Raw genomic sequence first — 20,156 nt, forward strand, 5'->3', positions numbered from 1 at the left:
GCCAAGGAGAAACAGCTGGGACATGGGGGAGCTGGGATGTGAACCATGTAGGCACAGAGAACACAGCCATGAGCATGAGGAGTCCCTGCCTGGGGAAGCTGACGTTTTAGTGGCGGAGGGGAAGCGGGCAAGCAATGAACAAGGGGCTTAAATGTGCACTTTGTCAAGTGGCCCCCGAGAAGGGGCAGTGCGTGGAGGGTGTCATATTGGGCCTGCAGGAGCACCAGGAGCTCTGCTGGGGGTCAGGGTGGCCAGGATGCCAGCGGCCCAGAGAGAGATGAAGTTCTCAGAGACTTGAGATCTCTGGGCAACGGAGCGGGTGGGGTGGGGGCTCCCGGGTTCCAGAGGGAGGAGGAGCTCAGAGGTTGAATGTCTGGGCGCTTAACACCTAGATAAACGCAGAGCCCTAGGCATTTGAGGAGAGGAGGCTGACATGGGATATTTAAAGCCCAAGAAAAAGTAAGGAGGAGGGCCCTCAGGAGCCACCTCAGGTTCCCCGGGAAAAAGATGGTATCTAGTTCCCGGAGGCTGGGGAGCTGGTCTCCTAGTCAGGGAGCACGAGGCTGTGGGTGTGGCACCACTGGTAACCAAGGCAAGGAGAAACTAGTAGGGAAAGGCCCTGACCCTCAACTCCCCAGCACCCCCAGGACTTCTCCAGCCTCCCCAGACAACGGCAGCAGCCTCTGCACTCGGCACCAGCTCTCCCTCTTCCAAGAGCCTGCTCCCTCCAGATCCACACACTAGAGCCACCTTTCCAAATACAGATGGGGCCATGAGAACCTTCTGGAGATCCCCACTGCCTCCAAAACATGCAACCCCCTTGGCCCAGAAATCTATACTCTTCCCAACCTAGTCCACATACTACAAGCCTCACCTTTGCCACATACCTCTTCCCATTCCCTCCCTGGTATAGGCTGCGTGCTAGCTCTGCTGCTAAAACCGCAGGTGTCATGCTGCGCCCAGAGGGTGTGAGTGCCCGTCTGTCCACTGCACTTGGGAGGTCAGAGCCCAGACGTGGAGCCAGGCTGCCCAGTTCATTGTGTGAGCTTGAACCTGCCCGTCTCAGTGTCCTCATCTGCAAAATGGGGGTGACAACAACAGTGTTCACCTCCCAGGGCTGTTGTGGGGATTAAATGAGTTAACAGAACAAAATACAGCTCTTAGAACAGAGTCAGGTGTATGGGAGGCACAATGCACAGGCTTGCTCTTGAGGGCAGGGTCTGCAGCTCTTTCCTCTTCGCTTCCCAGTGCCTAACACATGGTAGATGTTGTTAAATAATTCAGTCCAGAAAACATCTAACACCACTACCTAGGCAAAGAGAGAACTGACCTGACAAAAATAAAGCCAATTTAGGGATCATGACGAATTTTGTTTGGGGACATGCCGAGTTCGAGGAGCTGGAGGGACTCTGACCGGGAGGATCAATGGACAAGGACCATGAGGGCCATGCACTGTCTGGCCATGTGACTCTCAGTCCCCCCAGGGTCGTATCATTTTCGTCCCCATCCTGCTCCCCATCCAGGCCTCTGGAGTGAAGTCCTTTCTCATTTGGGCCCAGTGCCCCCGTTAATGTACACACTGGAAGGACCTTCAGAGAATGTCTGATCTGCATTGTCCAGAGGAGGAAACTGAGGCAGAGGCAGATGTCTCCCGGTCAAAACTTCTGTGCCTGCAGTGTCACAGCCGGCGTCCCTGCCATCATCTGAGAATCCCTTTGTCTGCCTCCTTTCTCTGGCAGTTGACACGTGCTCTCTCCCGGACCACTTCCCAGCTCCCACCCCCCAGATTAGAGTCTCTCCCTCAGTTCTGCCAAAAGCCTCCTCCAGCTCTGCCCCCTGAGACCCACCAGGCACAGGCTCAGCAGAAAGGGACCTCCTGCCCTCAGTCTAACCTTCTCATTCTGCCTTCCCCAGCTACCTCCTGGGGAAGTCAACGCAGAAACCTCTGTCGCTGCGGGTGGCCGGGCACCGCCCCCTATCACTTCAGCCTCGATCCTTTCTCCACCTGGGGAGGCACTGCAGGGTGGAACTGTGTTCCTGGGGCACCTACGTCAAATTTTAGGGTGCCCACTTAAGATGTAGATTCCTGGGGTCCACCTTAATCTTACTGGATCAGACTCTCTTGACAAGGGGCCCAGGAATTGATTTTTAAATAAACTTCATAGGGAGTCCTTGCACACACTAGTTTGGGAGCTGCTGGTGTACCGGCTGGGAGCACGAGCTCTGGAGCCCACTGTACCGCTCTCTAAAGGTACAACCTTACAGGAGCCACTTACCTTCTCTGGGCCTCAATTTTCTCATCTATAAATGATCCTCTTCAAAAAAAAAAGCAACACCTACCTAAAGGGAGATTACGAGGATCAAATAAGTTACCAAGTGCTCAGCGCTTCCTGGCACACAGTAAGTGCGTGATAAATGGTAGGAATTAGCAACACTGTCCTATCTTTAAGTTGGGTATCTCAGAAAGGCAAAAGATTTCCATCAGACTGAACATTCCCCCAGGGGAAGGACAAAGCCCCCTCTTTCCTCCCCATGCCCACGGCCCCGGGGCTTCATCAGGACTTCAGCAAAGACTGATGAATGGAAAAGAAAGAGCTGCTGTTCCCAGTGGACAGCCCACCCTACTATCAGGACACCTCCAAGTCCAGAGGGGTTCCCGGAGAAAAGGAAGTAGGAGGAGTGCTCCCCTCCCCAGGGAGTGCCTGTGCTCAGCCCCTCCCCAGCCCTGGATGGAGGCAGATCCCAAAGCCCTCCTCTCCTCAGAGCAGGAGCCCAGGCACCTGGCCCTGCCCACTCCCACCTGCCAGTAAGGTAGGTTCCCCAGGCTTTTCACTCTGGGGGCCTGGAGAAGTCAGAGTTCACGCAAACACGAAGGGAGGCACTTCTGAGACCACCTGATACCCATTCCCTGGAAGGGCGATGCTGCACAAGGGGGTGGGAACAGGTGAGAGAAGTCAGGGTGGCATACGGCACCTGCCTGTGGCTGGCCCGGTGGCTTCTTGGCTTCCTGGAGATCCAAGGCTCTGAGCCTCTGTGCCCTACTCTACACCTGCGCTCAACTGCAACAGGTCCTCTGAGCTCACCTGCCCACAGCCACTGCCCTACTCCCTCCAGGCCTCGAGTTGTCCCTCTTAGATGAATTACAACTGGGGGTGTGACGATCCAGCAGAAAATGCCCTGCACATCACTCCAGGGCCAGCCTCGGCCCTTCTCCCCACCTCTCAACTGAGTTTGCAGGGATGCCGCCTTTGTCACCTCTCCCAGTGCCTCCCCCTGCCTTCCACCCCCTCGCAGTACAGAGGCTCCAGCGTCTGCCCTGAGACCCTCTTCCTGCTCCACAGTGGAACCAGAGATGACCCTAGGAGAGGTGGGATGGAACAGTCCATATATTTTTGATCCCTTAAGAGAAACCCAGTCTGCTCTTTAAATACAGGCTTTGGGTGATTTTCCTTTTACTCCCTGCAGACTGTACAGAGTAAAATTAAAGAACAAAAAAACTACAGGAGAACACAGGCTGGAACCAGTCTTACAGACCTGGATGTGGCAGGGTAAGGCCTCATCTGGATGCCATCGCCCCCTCCAAGGAGAAGCAAAGGGCAGCGCCAGGGGCCACTCCCTGTCACCCAGGACCAGAGCAGAGGGTGACACCACTTAGATCCAGCAGGACTTCCCTGTAGATCTGTTTGCCAGTGAAATCACCCCAGAGGCCCCCGAGGGAGAGGATTTAAACCAGCGCCAGAGACATCAGGTGGGAAAGAAGCAGGGGCAGCAAACACCCCACACGGGGAAGATGTCAGATGGTGACTAACTGGCTTTTCTAGGCCATTGTCATCAATGCCGGAGAAATATTCCACTTTAAAAATAAATGTAAAGCAAAATCCAAAATTAACTCTCCCCAGATAACCCTTTTCCAAAAAAGACCACGTCGTAATCCACATGTGGCCTTTCATAGAGGATTTAACCCAAGGATGTCTCTCGGTGCTGGAAAGGGATGCTTCCCAGGCCTCAGCCCACACACCTGGTGATTTTCAATCCTTCCAAGTCCTCAGAGGGACCCTGATTTCATGTGCATCTCTCAGTCCTCCCAGAGCACAACGCCTACAGCAGAATCCTGTACCTTTCTAGCCAAAGGTGCTAGGAAAGAAGTAGCTTCAAAGTGCACAGGAAGGAAATCCTTTCAGGCTGCGAGCTCCACCTCTTCATCACCCTACACATCACCTTTCTTCACTCTTTTAGCCTTCGCCACACATGCTGATAACAATACGTGCAAATGGGGAGTCACTAACTATACAATTCCTTACATGTTTCATGAGCTTAAGAGTCGAAGAAAAAGTAATGGTGGTATTAGTGCTGGACTCACATTGCTATTTACCTGCTGTGAGCAAATTCATTCATTCCTTTAACAAATATTTATTGAGCATCTACTACAGACATTTTCTAGTTTACATTCTAGTTGGAGGGAGACTCACAAAGAATAATGTACAATTTCTCCTATTCAAAAGGGAAATACCACATAAAGAAGAGAGAAGGGAAGTGCTCACGCTAATCACTAGGCATTTGTTTGTAGCTAAGAGGCCGTCAGGAACGTTGAGTGAGATCGGCTGCTCTGCTAAGGTGGCCCCACTGGACACATGGTATAGCACTCATTTTCTAAAATATCCTTGCAGTTATTATAGCCCTGCACTAATCCATTTATCGAGCCATGTTTGGGACTAATTGCTGGTGATAAGAGGAACATAAATATACAGAACCACAGCCCTGCCTGACAAGATTTTATACACCAACCAAGCTTTCTTCCCCTATCACATGCCTGTAATAATTTTTAGTGGCCATCACTCTTTACTGAATCACCACAATAAACCCCTTTCGATATAGGCAACTTCCCTTTCAATATAGCCATACATCAGACTCGGCGTCTTCCTTGTGAGCCCTCTGCTGATGAAGGGCGGCTCAGGACAGTAGCTCTCATCCCTGGGCACGTCAGAATCAGCAGGAGCGTTCCAAAATGCTGGTGCCCAGGCCCACCCCAGATGAGCCTGGATACCAGGGTTATGTAAAAACTCCTAGATATGCCTTACTTCCCACGCCTTAAGCTCCGTAGGGTGACTGGAGGTTAACCCACCCCAAAAGCTGAAGTCTCAGCCTTGGGCGTTTGAGGTGAAAAACGGAGCTGACACGTGCACTGTAATACGGGGCAATCAACCATAAGGAAGTTTATAACGCACGGTGAGAACTGCCGTTTCATGGGATTGCTTTGAAAAGAATGAAGAATGCTGTTGGGAATCTGTGAAGTTATCCAGGCTTATATTTATTGTCCTTACAGTTGAACTTGCCCCCTGGCAAGTCTCTGAGGTCTTTCCCACATCTTACAGCTGGAAAGAGGGAAGTGGGAGGACTCAGGAGGAGGAAAAAGATACCAGAAGAAAGCTGAGGAGAAGAAAGGGGACCAAGGATGGGAGAAAGAGGCAAATGGGGGCAACAGGGACCCTTCCTGACATCACCCAACAGACCAGTAGGGAACCCAAGGGAGGGAGGGCAAAGGTGGAAAGTAGTATTTTCTAAGACCACACCCCCAGGCCCAGAGCCCCTTGCCAGTGGAGGACAAGCTTGCCTTGGTCCAGGGAGGGGGCACCATGAGGGACCCCTGGCTGCCAAGCGTCAGCATTCCCTGTAGAACCTGAGAATGGGAACGGTCCACCTTCTTCCCACAGTGCTGGGCAGTAGGGGTCGGAAAGTCAGTAACATTCAGTAAATATCTGAGTATTCAAACAGACAAGGCCCCTGTCCTCAGACAGCTGACTGTCAAGCTGAATGACAGAGAGATAAACCTACAGAGATAAAATTATAAACCAGTATGAGTGCTACAGAGAAAAAGAAGAGGGTGTTTCAGAGTGACTCAGATGTTAGATGCAGAGTGTCAGATGTTGCAAAGGCAGGGCGCCTCTCCCTCGGCAGGGACGGGGTACAAGCCTACCCTGCTCACCTGGGATTCAGTGATGATCCCTCTCCCTCGGCAGCCTCCTTGGCTGAGATGTCAGAGCCAAGGCACTTCCGAGCTGGTGTTACCCGCTGGGAGCCTGTCAGGATGGCTGGGTCCCTCCCCGATGGCGTGGTGAAATGCTTACAGGAAAAGGGACTCGGCCAGAGGAAGACGGGGGCTTGGGCATGTTAAGTGAACAAACAAACAGCCTTCCCATCCCCAAAAGAGAATGCGAAAATAAAACCTTGAAAATCCGCTTAGCGAAAGAATTGCACTTGGGGAGGAGTTACATTTTCCTTTAGTTTTCTTGAGAAGAGTGACAAGGACAGAAGTGGATTTGAAGCAGGATGTCTGGGGTACTTTGTAGGATGTTGATGGTTGTGGGGAGCTGGGCTCTAAAGACATCCTAGAGGGACTTCCCTGGCGGTCCAGTGGTTAAGGCTCTACGCTTCCACTGCAGGGGGCACGGGCTGGATCCCTGATCGGGGAGCTAGACTCCTGCGTGCATCACGGCATGGCCAAATAAATAAATAAACGAAATAAAGACCTCCTAGAGTAAGCGCTAAACTGCACCATCTACTAGATGCAACTCTACAGAAAGACCCCAGGTCTGACCTCCGAGAAGTGATCCTGATGTGTGTCCCCAGCCACCTCCTTCCCACCCCTGTTCCATGTACACCACCAGAAGCCTGGACATGAGGCAGCCTCACACCCAGACCTGAGCTATCCCAGCGTTGAGCCTGACCCATCTCCTGGGTCTCGGTCCCTCCTCACGCATCCAGAAGACCACGCGGGGGCTCTTCACAGGTAAACATCTGATCCCAGGTGCCCCCTGAACACTTCGGCGCTGCCCCCGCTCGCGGCATGACTGCAGGCTCAGGAAATGACAAATCATTTAACGCCCATCTGAGCCAGACACCACGTGGGAAGGAAGGCATCACAAATAAGAAACCACACATTCCACAACCACCCAAGACGACTGCTTGATAGCAGCTGTGCCTTCTAATTTCGGCACCATGGGATGGACTCAGGGCTGGGTCCAAATGTGAAAAGAGCACTGGATTTGGAGTCAGAGATCTGGATTTGTATAGCAGCTCCTAAGCTAACTGGCTGTGTGACCTGAGTGAGGTCACTCAACCTCTCTGAACTCCTACTTCCTCCTCTCCAACACAATACCGGCAGCACAGGTCTGTAACTATGAGTACTCTTGCATGCATTACCTTATCGGCACCCAACAACAGATCCTGTCAGTCAGGGAACTGACTGAGCGAGAGTAAGGCCACTCAGCCAGGACCGTATAACCAGGGACTTCTCCTGGGCCCCTGGGCCCAAAAGCCAATGTCTGCACCTTCTTAACTCATCACCTCCTCAGAGCCGTCATGAGAAGCAAGTAAGATCACACGTGGTAAAGTCCTGTGTCCTCTATAAAATGTTAATCAGGTGTCCAAGTATTTGAGTCTTTGGCTGATATTTGAGCCACTGTCTAGGTGACAGAAAGTCATACATTTTTAAGAAGCAGAAATTAAATATATATATATATAAACAAAAAATATGTATATAGTTTTTAAATTTTCACACCGTTCCACTAGTCCACAAACCACTCTACTGGTGACAAAATATGTTATCAGGTAGGATTGAGGGGCCAGGCAGGACTAGGGTTCTGATTCTGCCACAGAGTTCTGCACTTGATGCATTTTGCCCTAGCAAAGCGGCCACTCCCCTCCCTAGTGTTCAAGTCAAACCCAGATTAGAATTCCAGCTTCTCCAGTCTCAATCTGGATTGTCCCTGGAAAAAGATCCTGAGACAAGGGTTTGAAAGAAGTGGTTTACCTGGGAGGTGACCCCAGAAAACATTAGACAGGGAATGGAGAAATGAGACAAAGAAGGGAAGAAAGAAAAAAAAAAAGAAAGAGAGGAAGGAAGAGAGGGAGGGAGGGGAAAAGGGAGGGAGGGAGGGTGGGAGGAAGGGGAAGAAAAGAAAAGAAAAGAAAAAGAAAAAGAAATGTTTTCATGCCTATACCACTGTGGGCAACCGAGCTGAATCCTTCTGCAGGACTAGAAGCCAACAGAGAAGGCTTGTCTCAAAGTTATACTCCCCCCACACCAGGGTCAAGGGAGCTGGGGTATTTATCCACCAGCTCCCAACAGTCATTGGTTGAGGACTGCTCTAGGGATGGGCACTCCCTCCCCAGCACTTCTGACCTGTCCCACAAACAGGCAGAGAGGCTCAGGGCCAGAGAAAGCCCTCAGGTGCTGACAGCTGGCACTCTGGCTGGCAAGAGAAGAAAGGTACATGTCCAGGGAATATGGGCGGGCGCTGAACCATCTGCTATGCTCACTCACTGAGTGACCTTGGGGAAGTTATTTACCTTCTCTTATCCCATTTTCTGCAGCCCTGAAATAGGGATAAAAATATCTTTCTCAAAGGGTTAATATTAAGATTAAATGAGGTCACATATGTAATGGATTAGCCCAGTGCCAGGCTTACAACAAAAACTCAATATATACTCATTGTTCATAATCAATATTCTTTAAGGTCTTCCTCCTTTTGGAGGGTGGGAGTGCAAAGGATACAAAGAAAATGTGGGGAAGAAGGATGCTCTGAAATGGCCCATCACGACTTCCCCATGGGCCATGCCCTCAGTGCATGGCGCCCAGCCCCACCAAAAGTCATATACAGAGCCCAACAGGCTCCTTTGTCTAATGACAGCAGAAAACCCCTAAAGGAAACTGAAACTAGATAAAGGAGGCATCTCGCTGGTCCCTCCCAGGCCCATCATCTTACTTTATAAAGGATTGCAGATGCAGATGCAGAATGAGACTTTAAAACAGGTAGCCAGCCAATGCAAGCTGAGTAATCTCCTTCTTGAGGGAGGAAAGCCCCCAAACAAACCAATGCCCCCATCTAGATGACTTTGCCTAGGCCTACCCCAGAGGCAGGGGGCTGGACCCTGAGAAATTTCAACGATTCTCCCAGCCCCTGAAGCAGTGTGTCCCAAAAGGAGTTCCAACAAACACTAATGCCTCTGTTATGTTCCTTCAAAAACTGGTTCTGGGGTCAGATATGTTTGATAAAGGCTTCACGCAATAGCCTCCTCTTGGCAAATTCTACTGCATATTAACATATTAAAAGCTTTAAAGTTCTACGATAAAGAATCCTGTGTAACCCAGTATTTCTTAAATTTATTTGACACGGGACTGAATGTGTGTACGTGAAACATCTATTAACATCCCCCCAAAGGACAGTCACTGGGAGCATCTGGGCGAAAGGCAATGCTGGGCGCTGGGACCCAGGCTGAGTCATTTTTGGACCCTCAGGGTCTAGCCCAGTGCCTGTTACACTGTAGGCATCTAATAAACGGTTGTTGTCTGAATGAATGGGGAAAAGGCTGAAAGAATGACTTAATAATGGTTTTCAAATCTGTGAAGGGATATAGTACCGGCAGTGCCAGGCAACAGCTTTCTGTTTCCAAGAAGGCACACGTTTTAAATTGCAGCAGGAGGGATTTTGGAAGCCCCGCTCAGAGTGTAGGATAACAATCCACCAAAATAGGCTTCCAAGCCGAGCTGTATCGCTTCCTTCTGTGGAGGTGTTGGTCTAGCACTTCGGTACAGCTGAGAGTCTGCATGCAGCTGCCCACCCACCCCACCACCCGTTCATTCATTCATTCAAACTCTCACCGAGCACCTACTACGTGTCGCGCACCAAGGTCCCTCAGGACCCCTTCCAAGAGCCAAGTGGGACTGTGGTGATCTGTGTGATAACCCCTAGGGAGCCCCTAACGGGAAGGGAGAGGAGACCACCCAAGTGTGAGGTCAGGATGCCTCAAGCCCAGAAGCAACAGCTCATAACGCTCTCAGAGCAAGAAGTATGTGTGGGAGTCAGGGTGGGGGGGTGGGGGGGTGTCCAGGCTGACACATGAGGCTGGGCTAGAGAATAAAGCTATTACTGTCTCCCCGGTGTTTGTTTGTTTACCCCCCTTTTCTGTGACTGTATCCCATTGTTCCCAGAGAGCATCCCTGCCCCCACTTCCAAGCTTTTCCCCTCCCCATACTCACAGCTCCAATCTCCTCTTCCCTTCCTTACAGCCTACTCCTCCTCCTTCAAACCATCTCCTAATTCCCGACCTCTTGCCTACCCCTTGATCTCCCCACTTGCCACGTTCTGTACCATCCATTGTGGACCTGGGGTATCCTCAGTGTTTTTCATATTCACTTACCACATGAATGTATAAACCAGGAGTCAAACTAAGGTCCACCTTTCTGCTGACCCCTACCACCACCAGTGCTGAGCCACAGACTGCTTTGCCTCAAACAAGAGTTGGGGGATGGGAACAGCTGGGAGGCAGGATGAGAGGAGAATATGTGTCCAGGTCTGGGCCATCCTTCCCACCCTATGTCACCATTACCAATCGCCTTACAGCTCTGCATCCTACATCAGTCCACTTGCCAGCCCCACCTGGACATCTCCTAATGGGCCTGCAGGTCTGCAGTGACTTTCTTTTAAACAGAGGCTGAGCTGGGCATGACGATAGGACACCCCAACAGATTGCAGCAGGCATTCGTGCCGTGGTAAGACGTGAAACCACAGAATCCGAGGGTTGGGTGTGACCTGAGCGGCTATCTTAGCCAATGATCCCAGACCTAAGAGTTGATCAACAATATCAGCTGGAGAGCTTGGAAAACTAAATCCACGCTGTTGAAAAAATAGACCCCTTCCTGGGACCCGCCCCAGATCTTTGGAAGCAGAGCCTTCCACTTCCTCAGTAACAGGCCTGGCAGTCAGCCATCCAGTCTCCCCTTGAACACCTCCACTGACACAGCTGGCTACCTCAGGAGGCATCTGGTTTGATGGCTGCAACCCCAAAGGCTAGAAAGGTATCTTCTACCTGGAGCTGAAATCTGTCTACTGTTTCCACCCATTTGCCCCAACTCTGTCCTTGGGAGTAACCGAAAATAAACTTAGTCCCTCTTCTAACATGTGACAACAGGGATCCCAGCAATAACTAACACTTTGCCCATGTCTCTGCCTTCTCACCTTTGTACAGTCTGCTGTCTTCCCAGCTAAACATCTCCCACCCTTTCAAGTGTTCTCTCAGAAGTCAAGGTTTCCAGTCCCCTTACCAATCTGGTACCCTCCTCTAAATTCTAGAATCAAACATAGTATTTCAGATCTGGCCTCAATCTTCCTATGAACCGAATATGCCCATAAGCCTAACCAAGACCCCACTGGTCTTTTCTAACAGCCAGACCAAAATGCAGGTCCACATGAAGCTCATGGTCCATTAACTAGAAACTCCTAGATTTTGTTCAATGTTATAAAGAGAGATCTCCCCTGCCCCACGTTTGGACATTGCCTGGAGAAAATGTGGGGGGGGAGCGTGGGCGGAAGTAGGGCTTTCCGATCATCTTCATGGAGTTTCGTGTTTGGGAGAGAAAATCAACACTAGGACTTGCCTAGTGTCGCAGTGATTAAGAATCCACCTGCCAATGCAAGGGACACGGGTTCGAGCCCTGGTCCAGGAAGATCCCACATGCCGCGGAGCAACTAAGCCCAAGAACCACAACTACTGAGCCTGTGCTCTAGAGCCCGCGAGGCACAACTACTGAAGCCTGCATGCCTAGTGCCCGTGCTCCACAACAAGAGAAGCCACCGCAACGAGAAGCCCGTGCACCGCAACGAAGAGTAGCTCCCGCTCGCCACAACTAGAGAAAGCCCGCGCGCAGCAACGAAGACCCAACGCGGCCAAAAATAAATAAATAAATTTATTTTTTTAAAAAACCAAAAAACCAACACTGATCCTGCCTTCCACTAGCGAGCTCCCCCCACCTCTCACAGGCAGGGATGAAAGAAGGGTACGATACGCTAAAGTGTGACTTATGTAACTGCACCCAAAGGATTTATGGGCACCAGCACATTGGAGCTCCTGGGGCAAACTGTTTCCATTCCCAACACAGGCGATGCTCCTGGGAAGTAAACGACCACAAACTGGACCCACCACAAGATAAATAAAGTTAACGGAGGTGCCAAGTGGACAGCCGTGGACAGGAAGTCACCCAGCAAGAGACTGGTACAGTCACAGAGAGGCTCCCACCTCGGTCCCCTCTCCCAACACTCACCCCACCCCTGGCTGGAACCGAGGAGGGCGCTCCATCCGCACCTCTCGGGAGAACACGAGGCCAGGCCCAGCAAGGGCCACAGCTCTGCTTCTGCTGCCAGCTGCACCCTCTGACAGAGTGATCCGTGGCCAGGGCCTGTCTGCACAGGAGAGCTTCTGTCCAGGCCTTTTACACTGATATTTAAAACTCTTCTGTGAGGCTGGGCAGGTTTCCGAGCTGGGGGTTAATACATCGTCTGTGTCCTCTTTATAGACACACATGAGCACACTGTTCCGTGTTGCACAGCACGCAGACCTCATGCTCTTGCTCCAGATCAAAACTTAGATTGAATTATTAACAGTCAACATTGCCACAAGTACAGCAGCTTATCGTTCTGCTCCTCGGCTGGGTCTCTGCCATTCCTGAAGTCCCCCCCACAGGCCTCGAGGCACCCCTGAGATCCACAGGATGACCCTCCATCTAGAAGCTCTGCTCGACCCCCACCCCAGAGGCTTCTGCTCCCCTCCAAGCACCCCCTTCCCGCTGCATAGAGAAGAAGGCAACATAATAATTGAAAATAATTAGCAAATATAATCGGCAAATACAATTATCGTTGGGGCAAGACAAGCAGACCCTCCCCGGCTACAAACTCAGAGCCCGCCTCCCACCCCAGCCTGCAGTTGCTGCTGGGGTTCACTATGGCCAGATTTCTCTCTTCCAGAAATGGGGGTGATGGGGGAAGTAACTGGCGGCAGACTATTCCCAGAGTTGTGAAAGTGTGTGTCCTCTTCCATACCACCACCCCGTCCTCCCACCCCTCCGTGGGCAGGGAGGCAGTGGCTGGAGCAGTGCACACAGTAACCCACTGCACAGGCCTCTGGACCAAGTTCCAGAGCGAGGGGCCAGCTCTCCACGGGGCTCACCGGATGGCTGAGTGAGTGGGCAGCTTGCGTTTTTGAAAGGGAAGGGTGGGACTCCATGGAGCCATGGGACTCCATGGAGTGGGCTGACCACTCGAGTCTAGCCCCCAGCCTCATTATGATAAGGGGGGGCGTGCGCATCCAGGGTATTTCCCTGAGGAGCCAGAGGTCAAGGTCAGAAAGTCAATCAAGGCCCAGAATAAGAAATGCAAACAGCCATAGGAAGCCAGCCACCAACCGAGAATAAACAGGACAGAGCTGTGATGATCTCCTTTCAAAGTCAACACAAAGGCTTCCCTGGGCCCCCCTCCACCACCCAGGCCAGCCCACACGACAGACAGATAGATACACACACACACACACACACATACGTCCATATGCACATGCATGCACGTACACACTGGGGCCAGCCCACGTGACAGACACACTCCCACACATGGACCCAGGCGCCCACCCCTCAGCAGCCACAGCAGGCACTTCTTGGTCTGCTTCCCCACCCCCATCCAGCCCCAGACTCCTCAGTTTAGACACTCACACGTGCTCATGGTCACAGAACATCACCCACACAGCACCTGTGCCTTTCTGATCTCTGGAACAACTGGTGACAGTTGTGTGTTCCAACAGGCACAAAGGCAGAAATGCAGGAAATCACTGAGTTTCTCCAAAAGGGTTAGGGGGAAGAGAGGAAGGAGCTGATGATAGCTGGGTAGGGATGGGTCAGCCCACACCACAAAGGCAACCTCTGACAGCACTCCCAAGCTCACGGGGACCCACACAGGGTCGGAATCTTCTTTTCAGAAATCATGTCAGGTGGGTTTAATGTGGCTGCAGAATAATACCCCACATCTGAACAGGACTCTCTACTTTTCAAAGAGCTCCTGCATCCATTATCACCTCCTAGAGTAACACTGGACAAGCAGGGACGTTCATCTCCTTGGCCAAATGACTGCCCACCCCCATGGGGCCCAAAGATGTCTTCTCCAAAATAATCTCTAATAGTTAAGCAAGTGCAATAGTTGTGTGAGTGTACTTGTTTGTGTGTGAGTGCATGCAGAGGCTTTATGTAGCAGAGTGGGATACAGTCAAACAAAAATGAGGTTGCCATGGCAACAGGCTCCAGCATCATTGCAGCCTATTAACACAAGTGAGGAATGTGTTTGGCAGATGCTTGAGTGTTATTTATGGTATGGGTGTAGCAGAGGGACTTCTAACAGGCAAAGAAGGAGAAAAAAACAACCCGTGACGCCCCTACTGTACCCCACCAAGAAGACGACAGTGAGGCGAGCAGAGAAGGCGAGGCTGAGAGGCTGCAAATGGGAAGTAAGAGATGGGGAAGCAGAAAAGCAAGCAGGCAGAGGAGAGGTAGGCAGAGAACAACAGGGGACTGAAGGGGGAGGCAAGAGAAAGGAAGGGACAGAAAAAGAGCAGGGGGAGGGGGATGAATACCAGGGGAAGAGCTAGATCAGGAGATGTAGCAAAAGGAAGAAACATCATCCCCCAAAAGGGCTGCCCCACCTTGCCTCTCCGCTCTCTCAAGAGGCACCAGATGAGATACTAGATGTTTCTCCTCCTAATTGGAGCAAAGGGAAGAGCCCCAAAGAGAAGAGGGGCCAGGGAAAAAAAATAATCCAGATCAGATACTGATGTTGAAGATCTAGGCTGTAGGAGCAAGGGGGCCAGCCTCTCAGGAGAAGTGGAAAATGCCAACACAGTTTCCTGAGGGCCCAAATTCCCAAAGCCCCCGCATTAGAGACCGCATACTGCTGCCCCATTCCCCTGGATGTGTATCTTCACCAAAGAAAAGAACAAGGCATCTAACGCAAGCCATCTTCTAACACCTGCTGCTCTGGGGTAACCTGAGGCAGAGGATGATGCTTGACTGTCCCACTAATATTTCCCACCATCCAATAGGGTTTGCTCAAGAAATACAAAGTTTATATCAGACATAAACAGAAAGGCAAGTCAAATACAAACCAAAAAAGATACAGTTTTCTCTGAAGTCAAATAGAAAGAATGCTTGCATTCTGTTATCGTAGACCATTCCTAACAAGCTCTGCTATACTCAGCAGAGTAGGTCATGAGAAGTTAAGTGCAAACCCACCCAAAAGCCTACAGATAAGGGAAGGTCTGAAAACCATAATGGGTAAAAGAAGCATGAGGTGGTGGAGGTGGGGAGAGAAGGGAGAGGGACAGGCCTGAGGAACTAGATGGGGAAGTCAGTCAGCCAACTCTTGTTGCTGCAATGGCATCTTCATGCTAAGATGGAGACGGAGCTCCCTAGTCCAGCACTCCTGTCCTGGGATCTGACTCCAGTCTCCTAAAATCACACATCTAGGATTTCCTAGGGCTATAATCAGACCCTGAGTCCCAAGTCTGGTTCAGTAAATACTCTGAATGATCCTGGAAATCTCTGCTGCTCCATGCGGATGTCATGCCTTTCTTTCTGTAGAAAAGCTATATCCACCCAAGCAACCTGCCTCCCATCCAAGCCAGGAACAACCCCCAAAGGTATAATACTCATGTGAGAGCTTGGGTCCCAGGTCAAAACATTTGGATCCTTTATAAGCACTAACAATAGTTGTTAACTTTCTTTTAACCAGCTCTCAATAGGTTGTTCTCTTAAGTTCAAAGCTGATCTCTAAAGATTTTATTTCCTTCTGATCCCAGATCAGAAAAACTTTAAGTCAGCATCAACAAGCCCAACTACTTCACTTACTGGAACACTATCAAATTGTTAAGCAGTTATTAAGTCCCTACTAAGTACCCTACACTGTGCTAGACAAGGGAGAGAGGGTAGAGAAGGAAAAACACACACACCTCAGGATTCCTGCATCCAAGGAGCTTACATTGGATGGGGAATAAAACCAAGGGGTACTGGGGAATAAGTAAGTGCCCCACTCTGTGGCTCTGACTCCATTGTTGGCCATGCAAAAGAGGGAGAGGCCAGTATGGCTGGAATGCAAAGAGGGGCTCCTTGCAGAAGGTGAGGATTGGCACAGAGGGGCTGGAACTGGAAGGGGCATGCATAAGCCTCTCATTTACTAGGCAAGGAACCCGGGGCCCAGAGAGGTTGTAGGCTCCCTCCCTCCCAGTCACAGAGCACCTTGGAGGTGCAGCGAAAGCCCAGCGCCATGAAGCCCACAGTATTCCCTGTGGGAGAGTATGATACCCAGGAAGCCAGGGGGCACGGGAGAACCCCTCAAGAAAGACGCAGTACCCAACAAGATTGAAGTCTGAGAAAAGGCACTAGAAGTGGGGAGGAGGAAGGCAATGACAATGGAATAGAGTTAAGAAGTTCTGTTAGAGGATGCAGTTGCCTGGAGAGAGGTCGGGGGATGCACTAGGTTCCACAGTCAGGAGACTGGCCTGCAGCAAAGGCCCACTTGACTCTCACAGCCAGGTAGGTTGCACCGCAACCAAGCAGGCTCAGCAGGGGCCAATGGATGAGGCCCATGGAGCCACAGACAAGGGGACCGCTAAGGGGAGACGGTGTGCATGTCAGAGGAGCCGGTCTCACCCAAGGTCGCCATGGCAAGCACACCTCTCTCCCACAAGTCTTCTGGGGAGTCACCAGTTAACCAGGGAGAAGTTTTATTTCCTCCTAAGCCTACCGTTCAAGGCTCGCCTAACCCGTCCCAGGAGGGTTAAAAGCCCCCACCATAAGCAACCACCAGGAGCACCCACATGAAGGGGTCACGACTTCCAACACTAGCTTTCTGCTCAGGCCAGGAGGGGGACCGTCACCACACACAAAGGGTCCTTCCCACCTTTGCTGAAGGCAGCTTTTTGGCTTGGGGCACTTTCACAGATGAAACAAACTTGTCAGTCCTCCCTCAAGTTCAGAAATATCTCCAGCTCCCGAACCCCCAGTCCCAGACAACTGGCAGGATTATATCATTTCCCCTCCCAAAGACTGGGCAAGGGGCGCCCAGGGTCTCCCCTCCCCAACCCTTCATCCAGGACATTCGGTTAACAAACCATCAGTGGCCCTCAGGAGCGGGGAGGCTGCTACAGGGGCCAGCCACTTTTGTCAGGGGCCTTTTATATACACAGACAGAAGCACAGGAAGAGAAGGGGACCTCTCCATAGCATTTCCTCCTCCAACTCTTCCTCATTAGCATCCCTACAATAATGGCTAAGGTTTGGTGTGTCTTCTACCAGCGGGAACATTACATACAAGAGCACTTTTTGTAGAGGAAGATGATGGGGCTCAGAGGGGGTTCGGGGGCTAGAAGACACCACACAGCTGACACAGCCATGTCTCTCTGGCTCTTTTCACCACTTTAAAGGGTGAAAGTGGGTTGCCTTTCTTTGGAGTCAGGCCTAGGCCTGCGCACCCCACTATCCAGTCCCTATGCCCAGGTGGGCCCCTACCTGCTTGAGCAGGAACTGGTCCTGGGCGTTGGTGCGCAGGGCGATGGCCAGGTGGAGGGCAGACAGGAGCACCCCGCTGAGTACCGCGGCCCGCATGCGCACGGGCAGCAGCGTGTAGATGGTATAGATGAAGAACACAGTCCACCAGATGCCCTCGGAGGCGCTGCGCGGCTGAGGCAGCAGCAGGCCCACCACCTGGACAGCCAGCACCACGGCGATGAGCGCGTAGCAGGCCAGGCCCATGTGGTCCTGGTGGAAGGCGGCGCGGTTGCAGAGCACGGCCATGACGAGGATCACACCCACGGCAGCCGCCAGCACGACCAGGTAGGGCAGCTGCAGCGGGGGCCGTGCCGCGTGGAAGGCCAACATGACGAGGCACACGAGCACCAGCACAGCCATGAGCATAGTGAGGCTGCTCTGGTTCAGACGGAAGAAGTAGCGCTGGTACAGCCGCTCCAGCTTGTCCGATGGGAACTTCTTCGAGCGGAATATCTGCAGCAGTGCCAGGCAGCAGGCGCCCAGCGAAAGCACCGCGCCAGGCCCCGCGCCCGAGCCCGCCAAGCTGCCGCCATCTCCGGAACCCTCGTCTTCCTCGACGGCGCCGGCCTCCAGCTCGTCGGCCGCGCGGCCCTTGCCCCGCCGCTCCTCCAGACCCAGCTCCACAGAACGGGGGCGCACCTCCGTCCCGCCAGCTGCGGCGGCCGCCGCCGCCGCCGCCGAGCCGCCGCCGCCGCCGCCCGCAGGGGGCGCCCGGGTGCTGCCCCCGCCGGCCGCGCCCCGCCGCTGCCGCCGGCTGCCGCGACCGCAGTCGTCGCCGCCGCGCTCCTGCCAGGCCGACTTGGAACGGAAACTGAAGCCGAAGCCCCCAGCCAGGGGGTCATCGCCACTCAGCGGAGGATCGTCGTCGTCGTCGCTGCGCCAGCGGCTGGCCAGGCGCTGCTGCTGCTGCTGCTGCGGGGTCACCGTCCCCCCGGGTTTCTTGGTGGAGCCGCGGGCCGAACCCCCGGGGGCATGGGGGTAGCCATTGGCGCGGGAGTCGGCCTCGCCCCACGCCGAGCGGTGTTCCGGGCCTCCCCGGGACGCCGGCGCCGCCGCTGTCTGCGCCGCGTAGCCCGGGGGGCTCACGCTTTTGGAGCTGGACATCCCCCCCTCGGCCTCGTCGTCTTCTTCCTCCTCCCCCGGGGGCCGGGCCGGGGTTCTCCAAGGGGAGGGCGGACGGCCGAGCAGGGGGACCAGGCTGGGGTCACACGTCGGGGGCGGCCCGGGGCCCTGGGCAGTAGCGGGGCATCTTGGCACCCCCGTCCTGAGCGGAGAAGGAGGGCAGCGGGAGAGCAAGCGGGAGGCAGGCACAGCCCCGAGGTGAGAAGTGGCTGAGAATCCGCGTCAGGAGTCCCAGGTCCGAGATGGAGTTGGCTCCGAGCTGGGGCAGCGGGGACTACTCGAGCTCCTGAGCTGCGCGCAGAGGGACGTCCGGACTCCTGGCTCGCGTCGAGCTCGACAAGGACCGGAGTTGCGGACGAGGCGGGACGGAGAGGTGTCCTTGCGGGCGGCGCCTCCCCGGAGCTGGCAATGCCCGGGCGCGGCGCTCGCAGATTCTGCCTAAGCGGAGCCCAGCGGCACACGCGGCGAGGCGGCAGCTAGGGCGGCTCGGTAGGGGTCCCGGCGTGGAGACCAAGCGGGCACCCTTTCCTCGCGGCGGACTGGGAGCGACTGGGAGGTGCGGGCGCCAGCCAGCATTATTTTCTTACGAGGGGTGGGGAGGTGGGATGGGGGGGTGGAGAGGACGGGGGAGGGGGCGGCGGGCGGAGCAACAGCTCCCGAGCCCTGGGGGGAGGGTCCTGGAGCCCAAGGGGGCCGTCGCCCGCATCCCCCACCTCCCGCGTTGAGAGTGGAGCTTGGCCCCCTAGAAAGCCGAGCCCAGCTTTCAGCGTGTCCGCGCAGGGGGGCGGGGGCGAGGACCGGCTCCTGCAGCGCGGCCCTTCCCCTCTCACCTCCCCCTTCCCCCAAAACGGAGCGGAGCTGGCCCGGACCCGCTGGCCCAGGAGGGCTGTCGCGCCGGCTCCGCAAGCTCCAGGCTCCTCGCCGCCGGCTGCGGGCCCGCCGCTGCCGGGCGCAGAAGGACTAAGCTGAGGGCGGAATCCGGCGCAGTACCGCCGCCGTTCCGCCCCAACGCAGGCGGGCTTCTCCCAGGGAGCACGGCATCCAGAGATCGAGGGCCGGCGCTCAGAGGCTGCCGGCCGAGAGGGGCCGGCCCAAGAGCCGCTGCGCCCCGGGGCCGCTGCGGGGGAACCCGCGGGAGCCGGGCTCAGGGCGCGCCATGCACGCCTCGGGCCCTGCGCTGCTCCGGCCGCTCGCGCCGCTCCTCCCTTCTCGCCCGGTTGTCGCCGCCGCCGCCGCCACCGCCACCGCCGGAGCGCCCTCCGCATCCCCTCCTCCCGCCGCCTCCCCGCCCCCCGCGCCGCTCGGGCCTCGGCTCACAGCGGCGCGCGGCCGCCTCCGCCTCCGGCCGGGCCGCGGCCCCCGCCTCGGCGCCCCGCTGGCATCCTCAGGCCCGGCCTCGTGAGGCGCCCGGTACCGTGGGGGCCCCAGCTCCCCTTCCTCACCTAAAATTCTCGCCGCGCCCCCTCCCTCCCTGGCGCCTGGAGCCGCGTCCAGCCCGTGGTCCCTTCGCCGGACGTGGCTGCCGTGCGGTCCTCCCCCGCCCCTTGCTTGGGTTCCTGCGCCCCTAGTCCTAGCTCCCCTCTTTTGTATCCCCCTTTAATCCCCATCCCCCCATTCAACCC

At 54.4% G+C, this 20,156-nt stretch overlaps 1 protein-coding gene across 1 annotated transcript in view; it reads right to left on the reverse strand.

The window, feature by feature from the left end:
* ADCY5 (adenylate cyclase 5) overlaps nt 1-18,516 on the reverse strand; it is a gene marked incomplete at both ends in the record, with an annotated part of 154,628 nt that extends 136,112 nt beyond the window's left edge. The window contains one exon of the mRNA XM_082839585.1: nt 17,374-18,516. Within this exon, the coding sequence (XP_082695711.1) occupies nt 17,374-18,516 (1,143 nt within the window). The remainder of the gene's footprint in view (nt 1-17,373) is intronic.
* Nucleotides 18,517-20,156: the final 1,640 nt, after the last annotated feature.

Source organism: Leucopleurus acutus (assembly GCF_964270905.1).
Source record: "Leucopleurus acutus genome assembly, chromosome: 5".
NCBI lineage: Eukaryota > Metazoa > Chordata > Mammalia > Artiodactyla > Delphinidae > Leucopleurus > Leucopleurus acutus.